This window comes from Colletotrichum jinshuiense, chromosome 3 (genome assembly GCF_051148585.1).
Source record: "Colletotrichum jinshuiense chromosome 3, complete sequence".
NCBI lineage: Eukaryota > Fungi > Ascomycota > Sordariomycetes > Glomerellales > Glomerellaceae > Colletotrichum > Colletotrichum jinshuiense.
Window position 1 is genome coordinate 407,723 of NC_139310.1, and position 26,863 is coordinate 434,585.

Here is a 26,863-nt window from a genome sequence, read left to right on the forward strand (position 1 = left end):
GTTGCAAAAAAATGCAGGATGGCCACGACTTTCATTATACCCAAGCTAGCTTCACGAGGCAGCTTTATACTTTATACACATTTGGCCGAACCAAGCACCGTCTTAAAAAGTCTTAGAATGAGAGAGAAATTGATTCATCAGATTGCTGATACTCGTATTGCACTGCAGTCTCTCCAAGTATTCCCGCCTTGAGTTTCCGGATTTTGTCTATCCGCTCGTCTATTCATAGGTTCTTTTGGACATTATGCCGACACACACATCCGGTGCTTCAATACGAGATAAGAGTACTGTGCCTGTTTTTCCCCCCTTACCCAGACCAAGCCTGCCCTGCCCATCTTACCGGAAACGCCCCAAAGTCGCAAAAAAAATGGCGGCAGAGGTCTCCCTCCCTCCCGCCCGTTCAATCGTCGTCCCACAAACGCCAGCTGCTGCTCGGCCGCACCTCCAGCGCCGACCTCCTCTTCTTGCGCGGCCCCACGACCTCCCGGCCGTTGCTCAGGAAGAACTCCTCCGTCTCGCCGCCGGGGGCCTGCCTCACCATGCCCAGCCCCGCGAGGTCCGTCTTGGTGCACTTCATCCTGAGGTGGCGGAAGTACTTGCGGTAGAACATCCTCTGCATGACCAGCTTCTCGGCCACCTCCTTGGGGAGGTACTCGCCGAGCTGCGCGCGCAGCGCCTCCAGCGCCGTGCGCTGGTTCGCGGCGTCGGGGGGCTCGTAGTCGTTGCTGAGGAGGAGGCGCGGGACGTCCTGGTAGAAGGCGTCCTTGGCCGGGATGCCGCTCGTGAGGTAGCCCTCGTGGATCATCCACACGGGGAACCGGGCGGCGGCCCGGTCGTCCATCAGCTGGATCGCCTCCGTGTACGACTCGAGGTTCGCCAGGCTCTTGGAGAGCGGGGCGCAGCCCGGCACGGGGGTCAGGTCCCAGGTCTCGGGCCCGCCGCGGTCGCGGGTGCCGAAGTTGCGGATGCCCACGCCCAGCGGGTCGAAGGCCAGGCAGTCGCTCAGGAAGATGTCGAGGGGGATCTCGCTGCTCCAGGGGAAGGTGAAGATGACGGTGTCAAAGTCCGGGTTGATGATGACGGGCCAGGCGATCTTGTTGGTCGGGTGCATCGGCAGCCGCACGCGGTAAAAGGCGCGCGTCTCTGCGCGGCACTCGCGGTTCACCCACATGAGGGCCGGGAGCGTGTTGTCGGCGCTCCACGCGATGTTGGAGGCGAAGTTGCCCAGTGCGTTGGGCGCGAAGTGGATCTTCTTGAGGTCGTTCATGCATCGTATTTCGACGATGCGCGGGCGCTCCAGGTAGAAGCGGAGGATTTTTGTGCGGAGCTCGGGCGGCAGGCGGGAGAAGGGGTGGAATGCGGTGAGGGGCCCGGGACGCATTTCAACGCTGCTGCTTTCGGCGGCGGGGGCGCCGGGGGCTTCGAACGAGGCGTGCGGCGGGGCTAGCGGCAGGGGTGGGGGGTGCGTGATTGTCCACGGGCCGTACGGGACGCCGGAGCGGAATTGGAAGCGGTCCTCGGGCTTCACCGGGGTGGGCGGCCGGTGGAGGTCGACGTGGCGGCGCTGTCCGCATGTGGGACACGGCACGGACGACGACGGGAAATTCCCGATGGAGGCGGCGACGCCGACGCTGAGGGAGGTGGAGGATGATGACGAAGAGGATGAGGGGACGGTGGTGGTCTGAGCGGTGGTTGACGTCGCGGGCGAGTGTGAGGCGGAGGTTCCCGCGATCGAGGGGTCAGAGTCCGTCAGAGCATCTGACTCGCCTGAGTGCGCAAGCGTTTCTGATTGCCGCAACGTGGAATGGCGGGCGGTTGTCTGGGTGCCCCTCTCGACGTAGCCCGGGGGAAGCCCACGCCCTCCCCCAGCTGCTGCTGCGGCCCCTCGCGTCGCGTCCTTGCGAGGGCGAATACGGACCGACAGACCTCTCAGCCAGATCTTTTTCCATTTCTTCTTGAGCTGCTGCTGCTGCTGCTGGTCCCGATCCCGCTCCTGGTCCTGAGCCTTGGGGCGAGAGGCAATCGCGTTACTGTTCAGGTCGGGCGCCATGGCGGACTGCGGCGGGCAAGTCGCCCTCGTCCTGGCTAAATCTGCCTCTTTCTGCTGCCGCTGCCACTGCAGCCCTGGCTCTCTGGCTGCGAACGGGGCTGGGCGCTAAAGTCGAGTTGCGATGGCGATTGCTGAACTGCTCTCACCAGAGGTGGGCGGGATTATACTGTGACGCGCAATTGCCCATCCGGAGGCTAGGCGCAAGCTGTGGACGTGTGTTGCCCGACACGCCTTGCTGCAGGTGTCTTCGCGTTCGAGTTGGATGCTTGGGAGGATTTCTGGGCGAAATCGGAGGAAAACAACAAACAAGAAATGGAGGTTGATCTGCAGGAAAAAGATTTGGGGGGAGGAAGACAAACGGTAGTATTGGAGGTGGAAGACGCGGGGGGGGAGTAGGGCATGCTGGTTAAGATAAAGTTCACTCATGTGCCACGGCCGCGTCTGGAAAGGTCAGTGTCAGCCTGTCTAAGGTGGTGGTGTCGGTGTGCAGCAGAGTCGTCTTCGGGGCTGCTCAGCACGCACTCAACCCCTCGCCGCAAAATGGGGCGTGAGAGCCAGATTGGCAGGCAAAAGGGACAGGAAAAAGGAGTGGGAGGACGAAGCGAAGGAGTTGGCTCTGCAGGCATGGCAGTCCGTGGTACGTTCTGCCGCTTCTTCCACTGGCTGCTTCTGCATACTGGGTTTGGACGGTTGTTTGGTTGCAGAGCGGGACCACCGGGTGCAAGGGGACCAGCCATTCACTTGTATGTACTCCGCAAACAGGAGCTTGAACGCAACCCACGACCACCAGCCGTCGCAAGTGACAAGCTCCCCAACCTCTCCCTTGCTGACATATCTCGCCACCCCCCGGTTTTCAAACGCCCTAGTCGCCTGCCATTCGCTCTAGAACGCCTTTGGCAGCTTGTCCGCCGAGAAGGGCCTTCGTGTGGCGGAAAATAGCCCTCTGAACCTGCTGGATGTCTTTCCCTCCCCCCTTAAGTCATGGGTTGAGGCAAGCTAAAGTTTGGACCAATCCGTGCTGCATCTCGACCTTGGAACGCCGTTACAGCGCCGCCTGGACCTCCCACGTGCTGAAACGCGCAAAGGAGCGGATGCAGCTGTTTCCCGAGAAAGTAGCGCTAATACCTTGTTCATCTCCGCTGCTTCCCTAAGCACTCTCTTTGCGGTGGTCTCGTGGGAAGCATGCATTGCTAATTGATGCCATTTGCGTAATCATAAGTGCTGGCCAAGTCGTCCAGCACCGTAGTTGCACTGCCTGCGCACAACTCTGCATACCAGTGAGAGGCTTCGGCATGAAGCCTGGCGCCGCGTCTCGTTCGCGGCAGCGCACCTCGGTCCGGACGGAAACGGCCACTTACTTCCCATCGTCGGCCTGGATGGATCACCGGCCCTGGAGTCATCGGTCATTTGCCGGATCGATCCGAGTGGGCCCAGATTCCGATTCCGCTTCGGTGGGCCCGGATCGGGCCTTAAACGCTGACCCACTGGGTTCCGCCGCGAACAGCCAGGAGAATGACATGCTCTGTTCGACATTCAAGTTTAGTTTAATAAACAACCTGGGCGCACTGGAATCGTCAGCATGATGCGCAGTTGCGTATACCACTGAAAAAGACGCCCTGCGAAAGCTTACCATCCTACCTGACACAGATTAAATCCTATCATAAAATTGACGACGAAATAGAATTAAAATTAAAAATATATAAAAGTATACAAAAAAAAAACCCCATACCCACAATCCTCTTTTCAAAAGGCAGCGTAATTCAGCGCTATCGTTCAGAACATGCGTGAATCAATGCCCGGAATACGTTGAAGCAGAAACCATGGCATCCTAAGAAAAGTGACATGCCGACATCCGAATTTGACCAACGCCGTCGCCAATGAGTACACGTCGCATATGTGTCATACCCCCAATTGAAATGCGAGCCAAGGTCGCCCAGCTAGGATCTTTGGGCCGGCCTCCACATGCTGCGCCGCTCAGGCGGGCCGGTCAACAATAACTCACAATCTTCAAAAGCCGCACGCCTTGCCGCCCCCCCTCGTCGTAATCCATCATCCATGTTCAACGTCTTGTTTGCCAAGAGAATTTTGGTCGCCAACTTTTTCAATAACTAAGAAGCCGTTTCGCGAGCACTTACCAGCTCCGGCCGAGAGGTGCCCTGCCCCGTTTTGCAGCCTAAACGGCCTTCGGTTACAAAGAACCGCAGCTAACGATATCGTCAAAGCCATCATGGCCAGCCCCAACGAGAAAGCGATCACATGCTATCCGGAACCGGTCAACTGCCACTGCCCGAACGGAAGTTACAGCGGCGCCGATGGCCTCGCCAGGCTTGTCGACACGATGTTACAATATTACGCACCCCCGAAATGGGCTCGCTGGGTCATCGGGGTCACCGTCGTCCTTTGGATCGCCATCTCGGCCATCAACAAATGGCTCGATTTTTGGGTTAAAGCGTTGAAGGCTCGCGAGATTAGGAGCCTTGGTGGCAGCTGGGCGGTGGCGCTTTCCGTCTTTGCAAAACAGACACCCGAGTTGGTGAGGCAGAGAGAAGCCTACGAGAAAGGCCTTGCTTCATACATGTAATTGACCGCGCACCGTTAGGTTGAGGATGCTATGCTGTGGGGTGAGTGCCCCACGCAGCTTTGCCAAAGGGGTTGGAGCTATTTATTATACATTTTCTACCCAATTTTACCATCTGCCCATTGGAATAAGTCTGAAGCGGTTGGGTGTTCCGGGCTCTTGGCCTGAAGATACCATGAAAACGTCATCTTGAGCAGGGGCCAAGATGTCTCTTTACCGCCCACGTGAATCAGCTAAACCCATGCAGAAGGGTGCTGATTTTCCACGGACAATACCAAACCTCTAATGCAGTTCAACTTGCATTTTTATCACAGATAGATCATGTATGCTGGGAAAATGTTATAACAGGAGTTCGCGTCATCATGCCCATAAACCACCCTTCCAAAACATTATCATCTCACCGAAAAGCCTAGAGAAAGGAAACATGGTCTTTGATATCCAGTTGAGTCACTTGAAGAAAGAATGCAACACCAAAGATGATGCAGAGGAGAAGAGCGCCAAAGCTGGCGAGAGACTTGCTAGTACCAGCAATCACGACGGTGGGGCGGCCGCCATTGATGGGAGGCTGGGCAGCATTTCTTGCGGGCGAGTAGGTGTCAACACCAGTTTGGATAGCTGGGAGGGGAGAAACCTTGATGATGGGTGGCTGGGGGATAACGATTGTCTTGCAGTCGTAGATTTTGTTCTGACCTCTATGAACATGCATTACCGTCACTCAAGCTTGGAAATCGGATCACGTCTGCTGCATCCCCCCTCTCGAATGTGTATCTGACTGCAACCTGCATTTTAACCTTAAAATATTCCACTTTGGTTGAAGATTGTCCCCTAACCGGAAATAAACGCCCACTTCACATTTCACACGCGGGTTAGCACATTTTACTATTGGGTCTACGTCTATGACCTTGCGACTTTCGATCCACCCAATCCAGTGGAACCAGCTTTCAGGAACATCTTATAATGCAGTTAAGCTGCCTCCACCCTTGTTGGGCTGCTTCATTTTGATGCTGTAGTTCATTTGAGTCTTTTCTCCAGTAGCAGGAAGCCTGTATATCATATTATCAAAATGATAAAAATATGTTTTTTAAATTATATTTACTCTTGGTCCAATTATTCTGGCATGTGTAGATAACTGTCGAATCTACAAAGATGATGAGATACGCTTAAAGAGCAAATCGCAGCGCTCCTCTTTAGGCCGGATGACAGCAGCGTAGATAGGCTGCATGCTTTCTGGTCTCGTTTGCAAAGGCACTTCGATGATGTATTTTCGTAAGAAAGCAGCAGTGATAATCTTGAATTCAACTATAGCCAAACTATACACAGGTTGCCATGTTAGAAATTTGGTACAAAGTTGCAACAGCTTGAATTTGTGGGATGGAGAAGCATACTTCATTCCGAGGCAAGTCCTTGCGCCGGTGCCAAAAGGAATCCAAGCTTCCTTCATGGCGGCAGCCCGTGCTGCATCCGTTGTTTCCCATCGCTCCGGTAGAAAGGCGTCCGGTCTCTCACCGAATACTATATCGTTGCGGTGGAGAGAGTAGGCCTGAATTCCAACCATTGTGGAAGGGGGCAGCTTGTATGACTTCCCATGCGTGATCAGGACTGTTGTCTCGTTTGATGGCGTGACGCGCTGTTGCAGGGCGCCGGGACCCGGCGCGTACAGGCGAAGAACTTCTAGCATGAAAGTATTGAGAAAGGGTAGTTTGCACACCTCCTTGAAGTCAAGTGGCAGGGTGAGCTTGGAAACCTCCTCGCGGATCTTGTCCTGGTATTTACGATTTTCAGGTTGGCCAAGCACATAAAAAGCGTAAGAGATAGCGGCGGCAGTGGTATCGGCACCTATATCAAGACCATATTAGAGCTGGTCAGGGCCAGCAAGAACACATGGGAACCTACCAGCAAGAATGTGATCGTAGCATTCGCTCTTGACCTGGCCTTCGGACAAGGAGTCTCCAAAACTCGGTTGATTCTGAAGACATCCAAGCGCTGTTGTCTCTGGGTCTACTTTGGTGTCTTTGCTGTTGACGTGGTCGATCAAGTTCTGGTTAGTGGCCATGAGCGACTCGCCGCTGGCGAACGCATTGGTCAAAAAGACGGGAATCAAATTTCTTAGCAGGGGGATGCTCGTAGCAGTCGCAATTAATGTGGGAAACCGAACAAAGGGGGTGCTGCCAATGGCCGCTGCTCTGATGTCGTTGGCCGCCTGCCAATTCTGCCCCCCGAGGAGGTCCAGGCTCTCTCCATAGACCATGAAGGATACATTGTCAAGGGCAAACTGCGCAGATAGGTGGTAGATGTCAGCCGGTTGCTTAGGATTGCTATCAATGATGCTCATGACCTTGTCCAGGCGGTTCTGGATGTAAGTCAACAGCGGGGCGTTGTTCAGCGTGGCGTTCATGGTGTAGACCTTGGCCACGTGCCTTCTCCTCTGTTTATGTTCCTCGCGCGTGACAGAGGAGAAGGAGTTTGGTGCTCCATAATTTTCGAACAGAACAGCCGTGGGAGGCTTGGGGAAGGTCGAGCGGGCGCCATAAATGATCGAAAGTTGTTTTGGGTCATTGATGACGATCTCGTTGGGGCCAACCCGGACGATGGGGCCGTATTTATCGTGGAGCGACTTGATCCATGTGATAGCAGTTTCGTTATAGTATTTGCTGTTGAGATACAGCTTGGTTATGGCGGCGAGCTTGGGGCCTGGAACGTTGCTGAGAGGCGATATATAGAGGGGGTATATGATGTGATGGAAGAAGAGCAGGCCGACGATGGCAATTCCCAACCAGGCAGCGGCCTGGGAGGAGTCGAGCGACTGAAGGTTATGGGGTAGCGACATGTTTTTCATAAGCAGGATGTGTATCGCGATGGTTCTGATGAGCAAAGGCGGGATAGAAAGGAAAGCAAGCAGTAGCAACGCTTTATTCGAGGTTGAGGTTTAACGAGGTTCAAAGATTTGGCATGCGCTCAGTGAAGATGCTACGCACTCAGAAGCCCGCGGGATGCGACGAGAACCAGTTCGCAGGGCTCGTTCTATCGGACCTTTGGACCGTCGCGACACCGCAATGGAGCATTGATTATTGATGTCATTACTCACTAATCTATGCTTCCATTGGGTTTCAATCAGTCGAAGGTGGGCTTCTGTGTAAACGGACGACGGGCGGAAGACAACCAGCGACACGGAGGGGCCCAAGTTCACCCTAGACCCAACTAGGATACATTACCGCAATCTTCTTCCGGGACTCTTGATGGGGTGTGCAACTGCGCCAGGGGTGGGGTGGCTGGTAGAACACAGGCTTGGGCACATACCCCTAGGCAATGTAGACATTGCAGGGTCTCATCCGGCCACCATGGATAAGATGTTTTCCGTGGCGGTCTCGTGGCCACCACGTGGCGCACAATTGGCTACAAGATCGTACGGTCTCTGGTATCTTTGGAGACTCGCACAATACACACACAGCTATCCTTTGAAACCCCACGCGTATCCATAGGGTGAGCATTTCTCCTCCGCGCTCCCTCAGGTGCCTGCTGAGGCTTACCGTGTGGCCGGGGAATGTTATTCACAGCGGCTTTTGGTGTTTTGCGGGTGTATGCCCAAACCTAGGAAGATAAAAGTTGCTGTGCACCACATGCTTCGCAACCCGAGTGCCGCATGGTCCGATCAGTCATGCGGTGGACATGGCAAACATGTACGCAGAAGCGGTTACGGACAGGTTGATAGAGGAGTGGCGCTCGCACACACTGACGGATACTGTCTGCGTTGATATTGCCGGAAGTAGCTATTCGTTACCGAGCTTGAGTTCAATTTCAAATGCTAGGTGTCTTGTATAACCGCCTTCCGTCCCAAGCCAGACTCTGGCGGCTTAACAGTGACTGCGAGTCGGTCATCGACGTTGCGCCTGTCCTTCAGGTTGGCTGCTGAATGATTCTGCAAAAGCCTGAAAGTATTGTTTCAATGGCATAGTGACGACACTGGAAAGGTTTTAGGTGGTCACTGGCACAGGGGGCGCAGTTAAAAGGTCGCCAGAGAGAGCAACAAATGCATTTTACCTTCCCGGCAGTCCCTGTCCTCCTATCTTCGGGCAGGTCTTGGAATCTACGAGTAGTCCGAAATCTACTGCGCTATCCCATATCAAGTGCGAAAGGCACGCTAGGCCTGCCATCGAGTCTACCAGGGGGTGGAGGGGGTGGACCTGCGAGCACTGTTAGAGTAAGCTTTCCGCAGCAGGGGCTGTTCTATTAGCGCATCACAGCGGGCGAGGCGTATCTTGAAGCGGAAACCTTGCCGGATCAAGACAATGATGAATAACTAATGCATGCATTAGTATCGTGGTCTTGTCGATCAATCCAGACCCTTCTCTGGTTCCTCAGATTGGACCCGATCTACGCAACCCCCCATCTCCCAGCTTGAAAGCTCTCTTCAGAGGGCTATGCTACATTGGGCCAGCCTTTGGCAAGAATATCTCTGAAGAATAAACTTCAGGTTAAGCAATGATTTACTGTAAGAATACGTAGAGAGTTCGGATGAAATAATCACATCCTGGAGAGGAGACGAGCCCTTTACAAAGCATGCCACAGGTTTGAATATCCAAATTACACAATACTAGCTTCGTAACCAAAATAAATAGATAGGTGGTGTCGATATGCAGTAATTTACTTCGGTCTGGCTTTTTTTTATCAAGGCTTTTTGTTCATAAATCTTTGTTTGTGACCTGACTAAAAAAAAAACCGATTGCCCCTGTTGCTTGGTACCCTGACGATATAGCGATCCTGTGCGGACATGGGTGGGTAGAGGTGGTTCAATCCCTAGACGAACGGTTACTCCAGCCACAGATTGACTCGCAAAGTGCATCAGCAATAGCACATGTTACTTCCATGAAAGCTCTGCTTCGGACATCATCTGCTCTGCCGTTGGATAATGTGTGCTTCTAGAGAAGTTCATCGAATTCGTTCCCGAGTACGATGTTCTTTTCAGCAAAGACGGTATCGTTTCCTATATGACCGTGCCGAGGAAGCATTGAACGACACCCAAGCAGTCGGGGCACATGGCCAGGCTGTTGGCCGTGACTCCGGTACCCGTGTCGCCAAAGTTGAGGCCAAATTCCGACAGGAAGACAGCCGGTGATGGGCAAGGGGCAATATCACTCCAAATTACACTAGATGATGAAATGGCTGGCTGTTAATATTAACGTGGTGAAGCACGAGATCCTCGCGGTAGCGTAATCCGACGCGGCACCACCACCCCTGTATTGCACCAGGTTTCTCTACGTCATACAGTTGATATACTGCAGTAATGACGTGAATGGGGCTGGGATCTGTGCAAACCTCGGAGACAGCTGCAACAGAAGCACGATCAAAACCATGTCGTCCTGTTTTCTCGGTTAAGATCCGTCAGGACATTGGGTCATGCTTTGATACTTCAGCAGCCGGCAGAACAGCGCTTTCCTCTGGCTTCCGGCTCATTAGGTTGTTTTTAAGACTAATCTCCATGTTAAATAACAAGCCTCTCGGGAGATAGTCGGACGTTGGCCAGCTCCGTGTCACAGTCAGAGGAAATGGGAAACGGAAACCGGGCTAGCTCCTTGCGGAAAACTATCCGGCACCTGACCGAAATGGAGTTCGCATAACAGAGCTTGGCGTGGCGACGTTTGGCGTTGCCAATCTTTTTAACAAGTCTGTTCCCGCCGATAATTCTGCTGCTTGTTGTTTTGGTTCATTCTTTTCCAGACAACCAAAACTAACCATGCCTACTTCCAAACTCTTGCCGGCGGCGCTACCGCTGCTATTCGTGTCCACCTTGATCAATGCCCATCCTCACCCATCCGAGCAGCAGGTTTTGCGTGACGGAGGAGCCGGCTTGGGTACCAATTTCATTCAGCAGTCCATATTTGGGAACCCAAACCGAGTACAGACTGTCCACCGCCACGAGAAGGAGATTCACGGACCCGTCTTTAACACCTTCGACGACTTCACCGACGATGTCCCCTACGCGGGCATTACCACCTTTGCTCATCTGAACGCAACCAACTGCTTCTCCAAGACTGCAGATGGCACATTTGACATTGGCATTGTGGGTGCGCCTTTTGATCTAGGCGTCACGTACCGTCCCGGCGAACGTTTTGGACCGACCGGCACGAGGATGGGGTCACGCAGGCTGGCCGCCTCCATGGCCTATAGCATGGACCACCTGGCCAACCCTTTCCTGGACTGGGCTTCCGTTGTCGACTGCGGGGACATCTCCAACACTCCCTTTGACAAGCTCGAGGCTCTCCAGGAATTGGAGGACGGTTGGAGATCCATCGGGGCCAGGACAGCAAAGAACACGGAGAAGAGCGATGACATAAGGCTCATCTCTATCGGCGGTGATCACACCATCAGTAAGTAACCGATTCCAGTGCTGCGAATTCCTATTCCAACATACGTATAGCTTTGCCGGCTCTGCGTGCACTCCATGACCGATGGGGCAAGGTTGCTGTTTTGCATTTTGATTCCCATCTCGATACGTGGGACCCTAAGCAACTAGGTGGTGGTCTATCCAAATATTCGGAAATCTCGCACGGATCCATGCTGCACATCGCCCACGAGGAAGGCCTCCTGTCGAACGATAGCAATATGCACATTGGCTCAAGGTCTATGCTATTTGATAAGATCTACGACTTGAAGAATGACCACCGCTGTGGGTTCTCTTACATCCGGGCTAGGGAGATCGACAACATCGGTGTTGACGGTATCATTAAGAAGATAGTAGAGAAGGTTAACGACGAGTATGTGTACTTGAGCATTGATATAGATGTCTTGGACCCTGGTAAGCGGAGCGCCTTTTTTCTTATCTTTTTGTTTTCAGGCTCGGAGGTCTAACACTAACCTTCTCACTAGCTTTCACTCCCGCCACTGGCACCATTGAACCTGGCGGTTGGACGACTCGTGAGCTTCTCCGTATTCTCACCGGCTTGTCAGCTGCGGGTGTGAAGATTGTCGGATCGGATGTGGTGGAATTTACCCCGGTCTATGATAACTCGGCGGAGACCACCGCCATCGCTGTCTCACAGATTATCTACGAGATTTTACAATGGATGGTTAGAGTTCCCGTGCGAAGATAGAAGAGCCGCCACAATAAGAGCAGTGGATAGAGTCTTCGAGTAAGTGTGTATAGTAGGGGGAGGAATGACATCGACAAAAAGTAATACTTGGATATATTCCCTGAAATTCTGACCTAAATTCAAAACAAGCAAGTGCATCCTTCAAGGTGTTTTTCGGTGATGCCAATTTTTGTATCCCTCAAAAAGCTTACAACACTTGTCGACCTTTAAAGTGTGGTGTCAACCATTGTCACCTGTCCTCTCAATTGTGTAATACCACGGTAACAGAATGGTCCAGAAAGGAGGCAAAAGACGTTGTTATTGAAAATGTGAGCCCAGTATCTTAGGTAAAGACGATTCCAATAGCCCAGATTTAGGAGTTCGTTACGGCAAACGCATTAAGGGCTGAGCAGAAATGGCATTAGAGCGCCATTAACCCGGCTTTCTCGGAAACCCTGTTGTTTTCTTGCTCGGGAAGGCAACTTAGTATACGTACTTTTTCTTCTTCTTCATGTTAGGAAAATGTACAATTATTCGCACATAGTAACAAAATTATTGAATACAGAGTTCTTCTGTCTAGTTCTACGAAAGTGCTGGGCAGGGTGGTAACGCCAGGGATACAAAGTAAGGTCCATCAATGCACTTCGCTTATTTAACACAACAGCTCAGTTAGTCGAAAACAGTGTTTCTAGATACCGGGTGAATTTGTTCAATGAAACAGTTTTGAGCATGCGATAGATGCTCCCAAAGGAAGCCTTGTCCACGGGAACCATATTCCCTGGCCCATGGGTCAGGAACATCACAAATGGCACAACCGTTATGCAATTTAGCCCGTGTTCCCCACGAAAAAAACCCGATCATTGGTTTGGACAACGTCAAAATAGAATGCAGAGTTTTCCATCGCTTGAAGTTGCTAATAGACAAAAGGTCAGCAAGGAGCACAGTAAATGATAACAGGGAACTACTGATGGGAATGCAAAGACGGAATTACCAGGTGCTCCAGCTGCCCATTATGGGTGCGTAGTCGAAGGGTAATACTCCCTCCCTGTTCAGGCGCGCCGTTCACGACGGACAGTGGCACGGTATGGCGCTTTAAGAGACTGATGCCAACTGATGAACCATATGAATGGCACCCCCTGAAAGGGAATCAGTAGTGTGGGAGATGAAAGATGACCGGAGAAAAAAACTGAGTAACGTTTGTTCAGGATACTCGAGTATGCCCAGAGCATGAAGTTTTGATGACTAGTAGGGCGCAGATAGCGGCAGATGCTGATTTACTGTGCGGCTAATTATCCGAATTGGGCAACGCTGGGGTACTCCGCATTACTTGTATTGGAACGTATGGAACTAGTCTGATTGCAAGGGAGGGGGGTGGGCTACAAGAGGCAGTCTTCGACACACACCTAGGTAATGCACTGTACTCTACATCGGAAAGCCGTTTGTTCATGCTGAGAGGAGATTTCTATGTCCACTTCATGGCCACAGTTGTTTCAAAATATTTGCGCTGGAAATCATTTTGCATAACTAATGTATAAGCACATTGAAAACATATTACGTGCATCATTCAAACAACTGTGCATTGCAGGATTCTAACCACTTGAGTTGTCAGTTTGGTGTGAAATTCCCTGATTCTTGGCCATTCAACTTTAGATTCATCCGGATGTGCCTAGCACACAAACTCAGAGATAAGGCAGTGCCGGATTTCACCTGTGCAAGCTCTTTTTTGACATTGTCATTGGCTTTCTTCTATGCCCTTTATCTTTGGGCTAGATGCGTTCCTTATCACGGACGAGGGTCTTGGAATATTTACTACCGTCGCCATGTTCCTTGTATCTTATCTTCTCTCATCAAGATATAACGTAATTTGTGGTAGATTAAGCAAGCTTATCAACTCTTGATGCATTGATTTCAGTCCTAAAGATGAGTGGCGTACTCCCTCGTGGTAGAAATACGTTGGTTGCCGTGCCGGCTTATGTGCCTGTTTGTGTCTATCATTTTCAAGGTCCCATTCATAAACCTCTTGAAACCAGACAGTCATTCTGGCTGTAAGCCTTTTCTTTAACAGCATATAGTTTTCTCATTCCCAGTGTCATTTCAAAATCTTGCAGCGGCACTTTTAAGGGAAGTAAGAGCAGAATGACTTATACAATGAGGATACTACGCGCCCAGCCGGCCACCGAGGAGTTAGCGCCGGCAAAGAAGCTCGATAAAATGTTTAACGTTTGGTCAATATGCGCATTTGCCGTTGCCATGCCCAAGTAAGTGACCAAGAGTCGTTGTCTTAAATTTGTCGTTTGTCCCCAATTCTCTTCAAATTCCTCCTTTTTCTCTTGATCTTTATACCCCCCCCCCCCCCCCCCCCCCCCCCCTCCTCCCTCCTCCCTCATCTGCGCCACCCAGACTGCTGTTATTATCATCATGAAAAAGGTGGATGGTGAAAGGTGATTGTTGAGGGTTTCATTTTGTCTATTTGCCAAGGAAAAAACTTCCCTGACTACTCAAACAGCGCCTGGGGATTCGCGGCTGGAGCCTTAGCGACGGGACTGTTGAGCAGCGGACCAGCCGTCGAGATCTGGGGCACCATCGGTGTCGGCCTCGCCTTGAGCATCGTTTGCCTATCACTCGCTGAGTTTGGGTCGGCATACCCCTCTGCCGGCGGGTGTACACACATTGCCGTACAACTCGCAGGTCCAATGTATGGCCGCCAAGCGGTAGGTATCCTTATACCTACCACTACCTTTCTCCAAACCCCATTTTGGCCATCAACTTGACAGCGAGTATAACAGCTAATTGTCTCCTAGGGTTACATGACAGGTTTTGCACATACACTAGGCGTCATCCTCACTGCACCTGCTTTGATCATTGTAAACCTTCAGCTGCTTATCACCTGTTTCCAACTATTTTACCAAGACTACCAACCGGCGAGGTGGCATTTGTTTCTGATTTACCAAGCCTTCAACTTCATTTCGCTTCTCATCTTACGCTTTGGGACGCGGCTTCTGCCAATTGCGATGATCATCAGCTGTTAGTCTAACCTGCCGAGTAAGCTTCTGCATATACTATTACTAGGTTATAGTTATCTTCTTCGTGGCCGGACTCATTGTTACCATCGGACTGCTCGTAGCCTATTCAAATGTGATGGCCGCTGACAGGTATGTCATTTCCCATACATGTAGAGGGGCCCGCCACTGACAAGGTTCTCAGCTTTGTGTGGAGAGAATTTATCAATCAAACCGGATTTGAATCCAATGCGATGGGCGTCCTGCTTGGCCTGTTAGGCCCCATTTACGCATTCGGTCCGCCTCATTGGCTCCTCAACATGGCCGAAGACATTAAAGACCCATCGCGAAATATCCCTATCGCCATACTCTGGCAGCAAATAGGAAACATTATCACGTGAGGACCCCGGGAAAATATGCGTCGATGGATTGTTCTAATGGTGCACTACTAGTGTTTTTGCTTTTACCGTCATTGCTATGTACTCCGTGACTGATTTCACCGCACTCTTCGCGTCAGTTTTCGCGTCCGTCGTTGGAGCGCTCTACCTTCAAAGCACCAAGTCTCCAGGGATTTCTCTGGTCCTTATCATCATTATATGGATTCCTGGCTTTTTTGGAACCATGGGTTATATATCAGCTACAATTCGTCTGGCCTATGGCTTTACGCGCGAGGGTCCTCTTCCCTTCCGTACTTGGTTTAACAAAGTTGACAAGAAGCATAACATACCGTTCAACGTGCTCTACGTCATCATCTTCATCAACTTTCTTCTAGGCTTCCTGTATTGGGGAAGCAGCTTCGGCTTCAACATCATCATTGGATCAGCCATGGCATACTACTGTAAGTCTACCCTGATCAGTAAGCTTCCTGGACGTTGCTGACCGTTCTCCTTAGCCCTTGGCTTCCTGCCATTATTCCTTCCAGTTGTCATTAATCGCCGGAAATACTTCAAGCGCGGCTCCTACTTTGAGCTGCCCTGGACTATTGGCATGTTCTGCTCCGCTTTCGCTGTCGTTTGGGAGCTGTTCACTCTCATTGAGTTTTGTCTACCCACCATCGCCCCTATAAACTCAAAGACATTCAACTATACCATTATATTTGTGGTAGTGGGAATGGTTCTTATCATAGTAGCATGGTTTTCGTACGGCAAAGTCAATTATCTGGTAGATGTGATCGAAGGGGTGAGGTGTGCGGAGACCAGCCAAGTTGTGGAGACGACTTTGGATCAGAAGAACAGCAATTTGAATAATCAAATGGTATAAGGCAGTACGGCTCAGGCCTAACCCAATTTTATGTTCTACGCAGTGGCAGTTAATTGGATCGGTTAACCTGCGTTTGCATCAATTCAGAGCTAGATGTTTAAAGCGCAACGTGGGGGTTTCGTCAAATTGAGTGAAATGACCTGTGTTGGGTTGGTCCATCTCAGACATGAGCACCTACTACGTCATTTTCGTTTTAGACCCGGCTGCTTCGTGTCAAGGGTATAAATCGATCATAATCCGAAAGAGAAAGGTGTCCGGTATTCGCAGGTATTATTGGCCATTTATCTGGGTCTTGACGAATTGTACTGGAGGGACAAATTTTGAGGGTCTCTACAGCCTCACACCGTTACATAAGCCTAAATCTTGCCGTGAGGCGTTACGTATACCAATTAAACCATTCGAGTCAACTGCTATCCATAGATTAAAATAAATGAAACCTCCTTCAACATTCTTAACAAAAAGACCCTATCCGGGCCATTCGATATATGCAATAAATCCCACAAAAGACATATCACTATCAGCAAATACTACATCGGTATACTAGGCTTAGTGCGATGTCGTTTTTCTTTTCCTTTCCCCCTTTATCCCTCTTTTTGTTATGCAAGTGGATTATTATGCATGTCATCAATATTTGAACACAACTTGGTCATCACTGAGCGTGCTGCTTAGACTAATGATAGATGTGTGACTGGTATGCTGCAGGCGAAAGCTATGGGTCGAAGTTGGTATCATATCGTACCGAATCCTCGTTGAGCTATTAGCACACTGCACCTGGAAGACTCCAAAGTCATCCAACCCGTATTTCCAAGTTTTGAATAATGTCCCTATGTTCTATTCAACACATTTTCTCGCCATCATTGTATTCGGATGTCAGGTTGATAGTCGTGAAGCCCGTGTGGCTGTTTGATAGGAAGTATGAGATGGATACCAGTTTTCTCCGTCTATCCGCCCGGCTACATCTGTTTCTGTAGCCTTCAGTCCCAGGCATAATATCAGTGACATTACTCTCCCGCGCCTCTTTGTATCTTCAACATCCCCTTGTTCTCCCATCTCCAGCCCAGTGAAGTGAGTGCATCACGGCACTAGCTGTCTCCAGAAAAGAATACCTAGGTTGTTTGAACAATTCAGTTATCTAGCTCAGAAGTGATCGTTGTGTTCCCCTTGCCGCCTCGTCCATTTGCCCCTGGGCTAAAGTACATATCGATAGGCCCTGAGCCCTTCAGTGGAACACCAAGGACGGTCTGTTGTATCTCAAAAGCTGCAAAGTCCATGAGCTTAATTCAAATCCATGTGTGTAGGAGTGGACATACTCTGAAGACCCAGATAAAAAATCTGGGTATTGTTGAGAGTAGGATCATCTGAGGTATAGGTGGTTACCTGTGTCTCAGGGTCGTATAGCCACAGTGCATGGCTGACTACTCCTGGAGTTTTCGAGTGCTCAGCGTACAACTCTCCTTGTCTATGACCCTGGGCTCCAGCTGCGAGATTGATTTGAATGTGCCAGGACCCTAAATCATTGCAAGTGGACGTAGCTCCTGCATAGAGGGCGGATGCGAAAAGGAACAGGCACCACTTTGCGGAGACCATGATTGAATGTCTGAGTCGAGGATTGAATGCGCTGATGGCGAATTCTACGCCGGTCAATGCTGTAAGTTTGGTGTGATGATGCCTTGTGATATAGCGAGTTAATTCTGTACTCTGGACTGAGAGAAACATGGATTTTATAGAAATCCGTGCTATTCTTTGTATTCAGCTTCCACGAACATTAGGTTACATTGAAATGTTCAGCTGAGGCGGGTTAAACTCGTATTATCAGCTGAGGCAGGTTGAACCTCGTATTATCAGGCGAAGGTGCATAGCACCTGCATCAATAGTTTACCAAATTACCTCATCGCTGCAGTTTTGTGAGACACACCCCTCGTTTTCAGCATCTCATATCCTAGAGAAATTATATTATGCACTGAAGACCAGGGTTACACAGCAACGATTTGCTTCCTAAACTTCCTAAATCACTAATTCTACATAAGTAGTGGAAGATTTCGCAATTCCTGAATTTGGATCCGACATAGGAGGTGCGAACTGACCTACATGGATGGAGCAAACCGCCTCTGACGTCACCTGTGCATTAAAGTATCCTTGGCAAGAGAACGAAATTGTTGCAAGAGTGATCACCGTCCAATAATGTTAAAGCACGATACTGCCGTCGGTTGAAATGAATAAACTGGTCTAAGGTAGGGAATTCGATTTTACACCACTCAATTTGTGTGGGGCAAGCAGTTGCTCATAGCTTCCAAAAGCACTACTTCTGTTGGTCCACGTTACTGGTGCCCATCTCCGACTTCGGTTCCCGGCCCTCCGTTGTGTCACCTGCGACTGGGCGGAAATCAGAAGACACTTATAGCATTCAGAACTTATTACTATCTATTTACGCAGAGATGACTCCTAAAGGGTGAAATGGATCGCCGCCTCAGCAGTTCCACGCTTCGTGATGCGTGGCTGGCTGGATGTTCGGAACTTCCGTCAAATAGTTTGTAATGTCCTTCTCATCTCGCCTTACTTCCCGCGCGGTCAACCCGTTTCCGAAATACTCGAATCGGTTCTGCTCGGATCCAGGTCGCCGCACAAACAGGAAATCTTCCCATCTTGGGTCCCTCAGTACGTCAGCGCGGTGGTGGAATGTGCCTGGCCAGGCGATCAACACGTGAGTCGCACCCGCCCCTTGTTTGAACCAGCTGTTACAGATATCAGTTGTTACTTTATTGTCGAAATAGCCGTTGACAATGTTGTTGAATTCTTTCGCGGCATCGATCCGTGGATGAAGCGACGCATAGCCTTGGGTTTGGATCTTGCGAATGCACTTCGCGATGTAAGTAGCTGAGATTTCAATTTGGAGCGGCACAGTACCACCCCGAGCATTGCCTTGGGCCTAAATCATGTGTCAGTCAGGAACTCGATCATATCTCGTCGTGCATCATACCTGCAGAACAGTGAAATAATTCGGGAAGCCTGGTGCCATGACGCCGAGATAGGTTTCAGGGTACCCCGGAGTGCCGCCGGCTGCCCACTTTCTCCCAAGGTCCACACCGTCGTTTCCAATGAGAGGAAAGGCTGCTGAGTATGTAGTATCGAAGCCAGTTGCCGCAATTATGACGTCAACCTTATGATGCTTGCCGTCCGCGGTGATGATACCGCTAGCATCAGCTTGAACGATGGGCTCAGTAACGTATTCCACCTTGTCGGACTGCAAACCTTCAAGGTAACCCGGAGCCGGCGTTAAACGCTTGCATCCCGGAGCGTAGTTAGGTAGTACCCTTTGAAGCCACTCTTCATCTCCTCCAAGTCGTTCTTTCATGCATTTAATAATTCTTTCCCTTAACTCGGCGTTTTCCTTGCTTCCAAGAACATCCGCAGCAAACCGATTATGGAACTTGACTTCAAAAGCCCGACGGTGCTCAAGGTAATAAGCCGGGTCATCTTGAAAGCGTTGACGCTCTTCATCACTGTACTTAGGCCCTCCAGGTGCTTCCGCGGTAGCCTCATGGAGATCCCCAGCAAAGGTCGGTGTCACCCACGTCTTGGTGCGGACGAAGTGACTCAAGTGGGCGACTTCTGGCAGAATATTGGGAAGTACTTGCTGGCCCGAAGCTCCGTTCCCGATGACAGCAACACGTCTTTTTGCTAGTTCGAAGTTCGCGGGCCACCTGGCGGTGTGAACAATATCCCCTTGGAAGACGTCCTGGAGCCCAGGAATATTTGGGTATTTCGGAGTGCTGATACGGCCTTGCGCGTTGATAAAGAAGTCTGCCGTGTCCACAAATGTGTCACCGGATTTCAGATTCCGAACCTCCAAAGCCCACTGAGATGCCTCAGACAGCCAAGTTGCCTTCAAGACTTCGTGTTCAAGATGAAACGAGTTTGTTAAACCATGCTTTGCGATAACCCCTTCATAATAAGCTTGGATCTCAGCGCCTTTAGGATAATACTCGGACCAGTCTGTATTTGGTTCGAAGCTCAGTTCTGAGAAGAAAAGGTTAGGATTCCATGCAGGTCTTTGAAAAATATTGTCGGAACTTACGATATGCATGGGATGGAACGTCACATCTAACTCCAGGGTAGACATTTGCGGCCCATGTTCCGCCCTAGTGTCTCGTTTTAGTAACCATAGGTTTGCTACAATACATTTCAACTCACTACTTTGGGTAGGCGGTCATAAACATCAATTTTCGCGTTTCTGACTTTATGCGACAGCAGCACGGCGGATGTGATACCACCGATTCCTGCACCAAGCACTATGATCTGGAAGTGTATATTAGCGCACTATTTGTTCTTCCATCGTCTGAACGACCAACCTTCACAGGACGAAATGGTTCCCAGGGCTCCTGCCTCGGAAAATACTTCACATAGTTCTTTGGCTGTTGGATACTGGCAACATTGGCAAATAGCTGCTTGTCCTCGTCGCTAATGTCTTGCGCGTTCTCAGTTGGCGACATGATTTGTGTTGCTCTGGGTCTTCTTGCTTTCCTTTTTCAAAGATCGGGTTTTCAGACCACCACTATATCATGAGAAGGAGTGACCGAAATGTTCCCGGAGAAAGTACCTTCTGCGTTTTCAAGATAAAAGGGCAAATCTCAATCGGAGGCGATAATGCGTAGGACTGCCGAGTATCGGAGAATTTGCCGATCCGGCACCTACCCACCCAGCACACCATTTATTGTAATGACCGGGGTGGTTGCAGCTTTCCCAATATTGCCCTTCAGATTGGATGTACCATATCACGCCGGAATGATATTCCTGTCGAGTAGACTAATTCCTGGACACGTAGGCAGCAAGCCCACGTATGGCGACATAGCAGCTCCACATCACATCAGCGACGACAAGAAGTCGAGATAAGGTGTAACCAGACAGAAATAATGGCGCTTGGAATTCAATATTCGTCACCTTTCTCCGACAGGGTGTCTGGATTTTGAATGGCTTGCCAATTGTACCATCCGTCTGGACATGGGTTTGCGTTGCCGTTCACGTGGCCTCCACGTGTGTCTTGGCCATAACAGTGTGGCCTTGGTCACCGAAGATATTGGCATAGAAAATTCTCATGTCGTGTTTTAATGGTTTAGACGGCCGCCTTCATTTGATAAACATCCTTATTCGTTAAATCGTCACAGTTGCGCCATCTTGGTTGTTTCTTTTGGGAAGGCTCATAATTCACTGTATAATGCAATCCAACAACCTCGGCATGGAACTCCACTCTACTTATGGGCCAAGGATATCACGACCATTACCTGCCATTGAGGGGCTTATATGCTATATCAATGGCCCCTTATCCACCTAGTGGTAATCCTTCACGTGGGCCATGTTTCATGGCCTTCCCATTTGACACCGTCCGACGTTGACTGTGTGCGGCCCCACTTCGGCGGCTTGTGCCTCTCTGTGTCCATCGACGTTGTGAAACATGGGATGCAGACTCGTCAACCAGATGAAACTTGGCATGTATTACGAATTACCTGAGACGACATACTGCTCAGAAACGATATACAACACGCGCGCCGCGCGTTCTCATCTAGTGATATCCAGTATCAAAAGTGCCTCCTGATTAACCATTTTTTCAATGACTGGCCAAACTTTTGCTTAGAATAAGCTAGCGAAAAGGCCCAAAAGGCTAACAGCAATCGCACTCAGTCCCGTCGCGGTTGAGAAACTCGTTGATCTCGCTCCTAGAGAGATATTGGAGGGGACCGCTGATGGTGTCACGGCACCGGTGGGTGCTGTGGTGCTATTACTTTTCTTCGCATTGGCCGCAGGTCCAGGGTTGGTGACGGTGAAGAAGTTACCAGCTACCACCTTGTTGGCCAGCCCCGCCTGCGTGAGCACGTCGTTGACCTGAACGCCTTGGCGGTTCGACAGCGTCTGCAGCGCCGCAGTCCCTTCCGCCGTGATATCGCTGGTGTCAACAAGGAGCTCAATGTACCGGTGCGTCAGGGGAACTCTTGCTGGTGGCGCAGGTCCTTTGTAATCCGCGATGGCATTGGCGGTGGTCGTCAGAGTGTGGATAGTGCGCTCGCCGTCATTCAACTTGACTGTAGTCGTCTGGGCGACGGGAGTCAGGTCCATCTGGGCCCAGTGTAGAAACGTTCCGGTCTCCGGAGGATTGTTGGTAGGGATATCGACGTCAACCATGATGATAGCGTAGCTTTTCCCGGTCAAGGGCTCGGTCGTACCGACTGTAGGCTCCTGTTGTGTGACTTCAACGGTAAGCACGGGGCTCCTCAACGCACGTGATTACTTACGGCTTTTTGCCAGATCAACGCCATTAAGAGCTGATTGATCCCCGTAGGCAACTATGAGATCGACGTTGGACGCGGGCTGAAATCCGGAGGGAGTCGCAGCCCAGGCCACCAGCGCATTGCTGAATAAGAGGGTGAAGGTGGTTTGATGCATTGGGACGTTAATACGAGGAAATTTTGGCTACGCTGAAAATGTGAATGCAGTAAGAGAATTGAAAGTTTTTGCTGGGAGATAGGGTGTCATCTTATATCAACGTAGCAAGCCGCGTTTCATCACGCCAGATCAAGTGAGCGGGGATTTGGCTCGAACACGTTCGACACGTCAGACCGCACGGACGATGGAGCTTGCCCGCGACGCAACCAGGCGAACATGAACAATTATGCAATGGTTTTGAACTGAGGGAGTACTAGTCAATTGCTAATTCACTTCTTGCAAATCTCCCCTGTTAAAACACATTGAACTCAACTGGCCTCCTTGAGATGGCCTGCTTGAGCTGGCAAGACCTGCTTCTGGAAGTTTTTTGGTGCCAATCTTGTCTCATACGCATGGTCGATTTCCTCCGTCGTCATTCCTGTAGTGTCCGGGACGAGAAACCATGCCCCTGCCAATAAGAAGGCCGAGGTCGCGGCATAGATGAAGCCAGTCCGTGCGCCGAGATTTCCAGAATCGACGTTGTACATGTACGGAGTGATGAAATTGAAGACCCATGTAGTAAATGTCTGCGCACAAATGCCGATGGAGAGAGTCTTCGCACGAAGTGTATACGACGGAATCTCGGCAGCGATAGGCCAACCAGCCCCCTGGAGTAGTCCTGACTGCAGGGAGATGAGAATATTCATCAGAATGGCAATGGCCCAGAGTCCTCCCTTTTCTGTGACCCAGTAGAGTGCGCCAATGACGACCATGAAAAGGAAGTTAAGAGTGAGGCCTAGCAGCACAACGTTTCGTCGACTGATGCGCTGCAAATATGCCCCACTAGCCAAGATGATGAGAACGGCAAATCCGAAGCCACCGATTCCTATATCGAAAGAATGTACCGCCTCGAGGCCGGCGGTGATGAGAAAGTAGATGTTTTGGGCAAGGAAGGAAGCGCCGCCAATGTTGGCTGTAGAGTACAGAAACGCTACGGTGAGGGATCTTTTCCGATTATGTCCTTGGAAGCACAAGAGATATGTCGTGTTGTTGTTGGCTTCGAGTTCCTGCTCGACTCGAATGGCGTGAATCTCGTACTCGAGACGCTCATCCGCATGATTGGGCCCGTAGATTCTTTGCATAACCTGACGAGCAGCTTCGATCTTGCCTTTCCTAATCAACCACAAGGGGGATCTTATCATGTTAGCTTCGTAGCCTCTTTTCCAGAAGAAGTATTGGGACTCACTCTGGAGCTACAGCCCAAGCAATCACGGACAATGCTCCAACACCCCATTGAATAGCAATAACAGTTCTGAACGCTTGTTCCCGAATATCAGGCACAAATATGCGCACGACTCCCAACGCTACACCTTGAGTAAAAATGACAAAAACTACCAAACAGGTCTGTAGTGGTGCTCGAAGCTTTAGCGGCGCAACCTAACAATGATGTTAGTTATGTCGAGAAGAATATGGAGTGATTTCTCATACCTCACTGATGTACGTTGTGGCCGTGGCCATTACCGCACCAATACCCAGACCAGTGATCATTTTCCCTCCCATCAGAGTCGCTCGAGGTACCGCAATGTACTGAACAGCTGCCCCAACCAAGGTCAAGAAACCAGCGGCACAAGCCGGCCACTTTCGCCCGTAGCGGTCCGAAATCGAACCAATGACAATTGCACCGAGGGCTTGCATCAGTGATGACATTGCCGTCCACAACGAAGTCCAGATAGAAGGTAGATAAGGGCCTGTCGGGCCAATTTCGCCAAAATAGAGCAAGAAAGAAGGCATCGAGATCGAGGCTGCGTTGGTAACTGTATCGTAGGCGAATACAATGCCAGCTGTGAAACCTACGGAAGCTTCAAACCGTTAGTTTTGATCCGATGCTATTTAGTGCAATGATCTTACCTGCAAGCAAGGCTCGCCAGTGTCTCTTCGCGTTTTGAATGACAGATAGTTCACGTTCTGCATTGATGATAGCTTCGCCGGCCTCGCCACTCGGTACTATGACGCTCGGGGGCCCCTGAGCCGTCTCGAAGTGGCCGCATTCCAGTTTTGGAATCGCACCAGCGTCGGATTTGGATAAAGCCATATTGTTAACAGATTATGAATAGGTAGGCTCCAATAAGAAAGCACTGATTCGTACTTGTTTAAATTGATTCTAGAAATTTTCAGATTCTTGAAGAAAATCCACATGCTTATGATTGTTGCATTGTGGGTTATCCGGGGAAGTGGCTAGCGGGGAAATCCGGGGCATCCCACATACGCACATTGGGTGGACTTTGTAGGAGTATTGGGAAAGGTTTGGGTGGACGGGGAGTGGACGGGGAGTGGACTGGGGTGGACATCGGGGGTTGAATACTCAAAGGATCATCTAGAGCGCAATTTGTATGATGAATCGGGAAAGGTTAGGTGGACGTAGGGTGGACATTGAGGAGGGACATCCGGGGATTTGGAGAAGATGATCATCGGGATAAGTCAGCCCGAGCCATCAAGGCACGTAGAGCGGAAATCCCGACCCGTTAGGTGTACCCAACGTCAACCTCATTACAATCGAGAGAAGATATAATATTTTAGTCCACAAGTTCAAACTTCAGTAGGCCCTCAATTACATACAACCAAACACCAACTGCTCTTCCAATGAAAGTCGCCAACCCCATCATCCCGGGATTTGCTCCCGACCCAACTATCGTCGTGGTCAACGGCACATACATCCTCGTTAACTCTTCTTTTCATGTGTTCCCCGGCCTCCCCATATACTCATCTACAAACCTTGTGGATTGGGAGTTGAGGGGTCACGCACTGTCCCGCCCTTCCCAATTGTCCCTATCCAACGCCTTCACGAAATTCATCCCACTTCCTCACGGCATACCTCTCATCATAACTGGCGGGCTATTTGCTCCGACTCTTCGACATTTTGGAAATAAATTTTATCTTGTGTGCACATACGCCTACGAGAAAGCCGACGGCGGACATGAGTTTCAGAACTTCTTGCTTAGTTGTCAGGAAGATTCCATATTCTCGGAAAACAGCTGGTCAGATGCAGTGCCGTTTCAATTCCCTGGCATTGACCCGGGTCTGTTCTTCGACGAAACCTCGGGAAAGGCGTACGTTCACGGCTCGTATCGCACCGGGCCTCCTTGGGCGCCAGATTGCTCAATACGCCAATTTCAAATTGACGTGGAGACCGGCGAGGCTTTGTCAGAGTGCAAGTTCCTCTGGAAAGGCGCTTCTGGGAAGAACGACGCTGAAGGGCCTCATATCTACTTCAAAGACGGCTGGTACTATCTGCTGACTGCGGAATCATCGACTTTTGAGGGCCACCAAATCAACATCGCGAGGTCTAGTGACATTTGGGGGCCGTATGAGGGTTGTCCGAACAATCCCATACTCACAGCATTCGAGAAAGATGAGGACGTCCGCTGGACCGGACATGGCGACTTGTTTCAAGATGGCAGGGGGCGATGGTTTTGTGTGCACCTGGGAATAAGACACGATAGCACCAATCCCCAACGCCATCCACTCGGTCGCGAAACCTTCCTTACGTCGGTGAATTGGCCCGAGGGTCAATGGCCTGAGATCGCTCAGACTAAACTCGAGTTAGAACTTGACCTGGAAGATGTGCCAAATGAGAAGCAGCACGACGGGACCAAGATACTCAATGGGAATGTCGAGGATCTTCACATCCGCACACCCGACCTTGATAACTATGCATACTCGGCTCGAGACAATACTTATTCTCTATGCGCCCAACATTCGACGTTAGGAAGCCCCACAGGAACGTTTACATTTGTTGGTCGGAGACAGAGGTCTCTCACGGGATCAGCATCTACGAAAGTGGATTTGGAAACGCCTGTGGCTGAGGGACTTCCATTGATCGGCTTGGCAATATATAAGGACAGTTTGCGTCACGCAGTTATTCAGATCAGTCAGCTGGAGCGTACAGTTTCTTTAGTCTTGGTTACGATTAGAGACAAGAAGCCTGAAACTCTTGAACTGGGCTTGGCGACTTTTCCCAGCTCTACTAAGGCAATCGAGCTCCGTATCCAGGCCAAGGTCGACAACTACGAATTCATTTGGCGCACGGGGAGCACCGAAAAAGATAATAGCTGGCAGAAATTGGGAGATGTTGACCCAGTGCTGCTTTCTGGCTATGATATGACGGGCACCTTGTACGGCATTTTTGCCATCCCAGACCGTGCGGCGACCTCGGTGGGGGAAAAATGGGCTACTTTCAAAGACTTTCATGTTGAGTAGCTTCGAAATATTGGTAGGTTACCAACGCTCAGTGGTCTATTCTTCTGGGTTGTCGATTTGAGATCTCAGCCTGTCTCTACAGATAGATTTTTCTTTCGAGATAAAGAAACTAAATGAAATATTTCAAGATCCAAAAAGCACTCCTCGTCTCTCTGAGTACCAATCTCTTGTTGTTTGTATCTTTAATCGCCTTGTATTCTGGGATATTGGCTCACTAGAGATGGCGCATCTTCCGTGA

General features: G+C 50.4%; 9 protein-coding genes across 9 annotated transcripts; 4 read left to right on the forward strand and 5 right to left on the reverse strand.

Moving 5' to 3' along the window:
* Window positions 1-400: 400 nt before the first annotated feature.
* On the reverse strand, window positions 401-2,050 carry EsH8_III_000112 (2EXR domain-containing protein; the record flags this gene model as incomplete). Its single annotated transcript, XM_083261837.1, has 1 exon — window positions 401-2,050. One exon carries the CDS (start codon window positions 2,048-2,050, stop codon window positions 401-403), a length of 1,650 nt encoding a protein of 549 aa, XP_083122324.1.
* Window positions 2,051-4,277: 2,227 nt separating this feature from the next.
* EsH8_III_000113 (uncharacterized protein) lies at window positions 4,278-4,631 on the forward strand (the record flags this gene model as incomplete). Its single annotated transcript, XM_083261838.1, has 1 exon — window positions 4,278-4,631. The coding sequence occupies one exon, from the start codon at window positions 4,278-4,280 to the stop codon at window positions 4,629-4,631; it is 354 nt and encodes a 117-aa protein (XP_083122325.1).
* A 1,135-nt stretch (window positions 4,632-5,766) lies between these two features.
* Window positions 5,767-7,455, reverse strand: EsH8_III_000114 (uncharacterized protein; the record flags this gene model as incomplete). The annotated part of the gene is made up of 3 exons (XM_083261839.1): window positions 5,767-5,938; window positions 6,014-6,464; window positions 6,522-7,455. The coding sequence occupies 3 exons, from the start codon at window positions 7,453-7,455 to the stop codon at window positions 5,767-5,769; spliced, it is 1,557 nt and encodes a 518-aa protein (XP_083122326.1).
* Window positions 7,456-10,359: 2,904 nt separating this feature from the next.
* EsH8_III_000115 (agmatinase) lies at window positions 10,360-11,716 on the forward strand (the record flags this gene model as incomplete). The annotated part of the gene is made up of 3 exons (XM_083261840.1): window positions 10,360-10,993; window positions 11,044-11,421; window positions 11,493-11,716. 3 exons carry the CDS (start codon window positions 10,360-10,362, stop codon window positions 11,714-11,716), a joined length of 1,236 nt encoding a protein of 411 aa, XP_083122327.1.
* Window positions 11,717-15,171: 3,455 nt separating this feature from the next.
* Window positions 15,172-16,007, forward strand: EsH8_III_000116 (uncharacterized protein; the record flags this gene model as incomplete). Its single annotated transcript, XM_083261841.1, has 3 exons — window positions 15,172-15,532; window positions 15,587-15,878; window positions 15,998-16,007. The coding sequence occupies 3 exons, from the start codon at window positions 15,172-15,174 to the stop codon at window positions 16,005-16,007; spliced, it is 663 nt and encodes a 220-aa protein (XP_083122328.1).
* A 2,414-nt stretch (window positions 16,008-18,421) lies between these two features.
* On the reverse strand, window positions 18,422-20,444 carry EsH8_III_000117 (flavin-containing monooxygenase; the record flags this gene model as incomplete). The annotated part of the gene is made up of 5 exons (XM_083261842.1): window positions 18,422-18,880; window positions 18,932-19,971; window positions 20,030-20,093; window positions 20,146-20,250; window positions 20,304-20,444. The coding sequence occupies 5 exons, from the start codon at window positions 20,442-20,444 to the stop codon at window positions 18,422-18,424; spliced, it is 1,809 nt and encodes a 602-aa protein (XP_083122329.1).
* A 1,135-nt stretch (window positions 20,445-21,579) lies between these two features.
* On the reverse strand, window positions 21,580-22,389 carry EsH8_III_000118 (YbhB/YbcL family Raf kinase inhibitor-like protein; the record flags this gene model as incomplete). Its single annotated transcript, XM_083261843.1, has 2 exons — window positions 21,580-22,193; window positions 22,239-22,389. 2 exons carry the CDS (start codon window positions 22,387-22,389, stop codon window positions 21,580-21,582), a joined length of 765 nt encoding a protein of 254 aa, XP_083122330.1.
* Window positions 22,390-22,697: 308 nt separating this feature from the next.
* On the reverse strand, window positions 22,698-24,460 carry EsH8_III_000119 (uncharacterized protein; the record flags this gene model as incomplete). The annotated part of the gene is made up of 4 exons (XM_083261844.1): window positions 22,698-23,562; window positions 23,615-23,805; window positions 23,857-24,218; window positions 24,277-24,460. 4 exons carry the CDS (start codon window positions 24,458-24,460, stop codon window positions 22,698-22,700), a joined length of 1,602 nt encoding a protein of 533 aa, XP_083122331.1.
* A 548-nt stretch (window positions 24,461-25,008) lies between these two features.
* On the forward strand, window positions 25,009-26,625 carry EsH8_III_000120 (uncharacterized protein; the record flags this gene model as incomplete). Its single annotated transcript, XM_083261845.1, has 2 exons — window positions 25,009-25,709; window positions 26,298-26,625. 2 exons carry the CDS (start codon window positions 25,009-25,011, stop codon window positions 26,623-26,625), a joined length of 1,029 nt encoding a protein of 342 aa, XP_083122332.1.
* Between the last annotated feature and the right edge of the window lie 238 nt (window positions 26,626-26,863).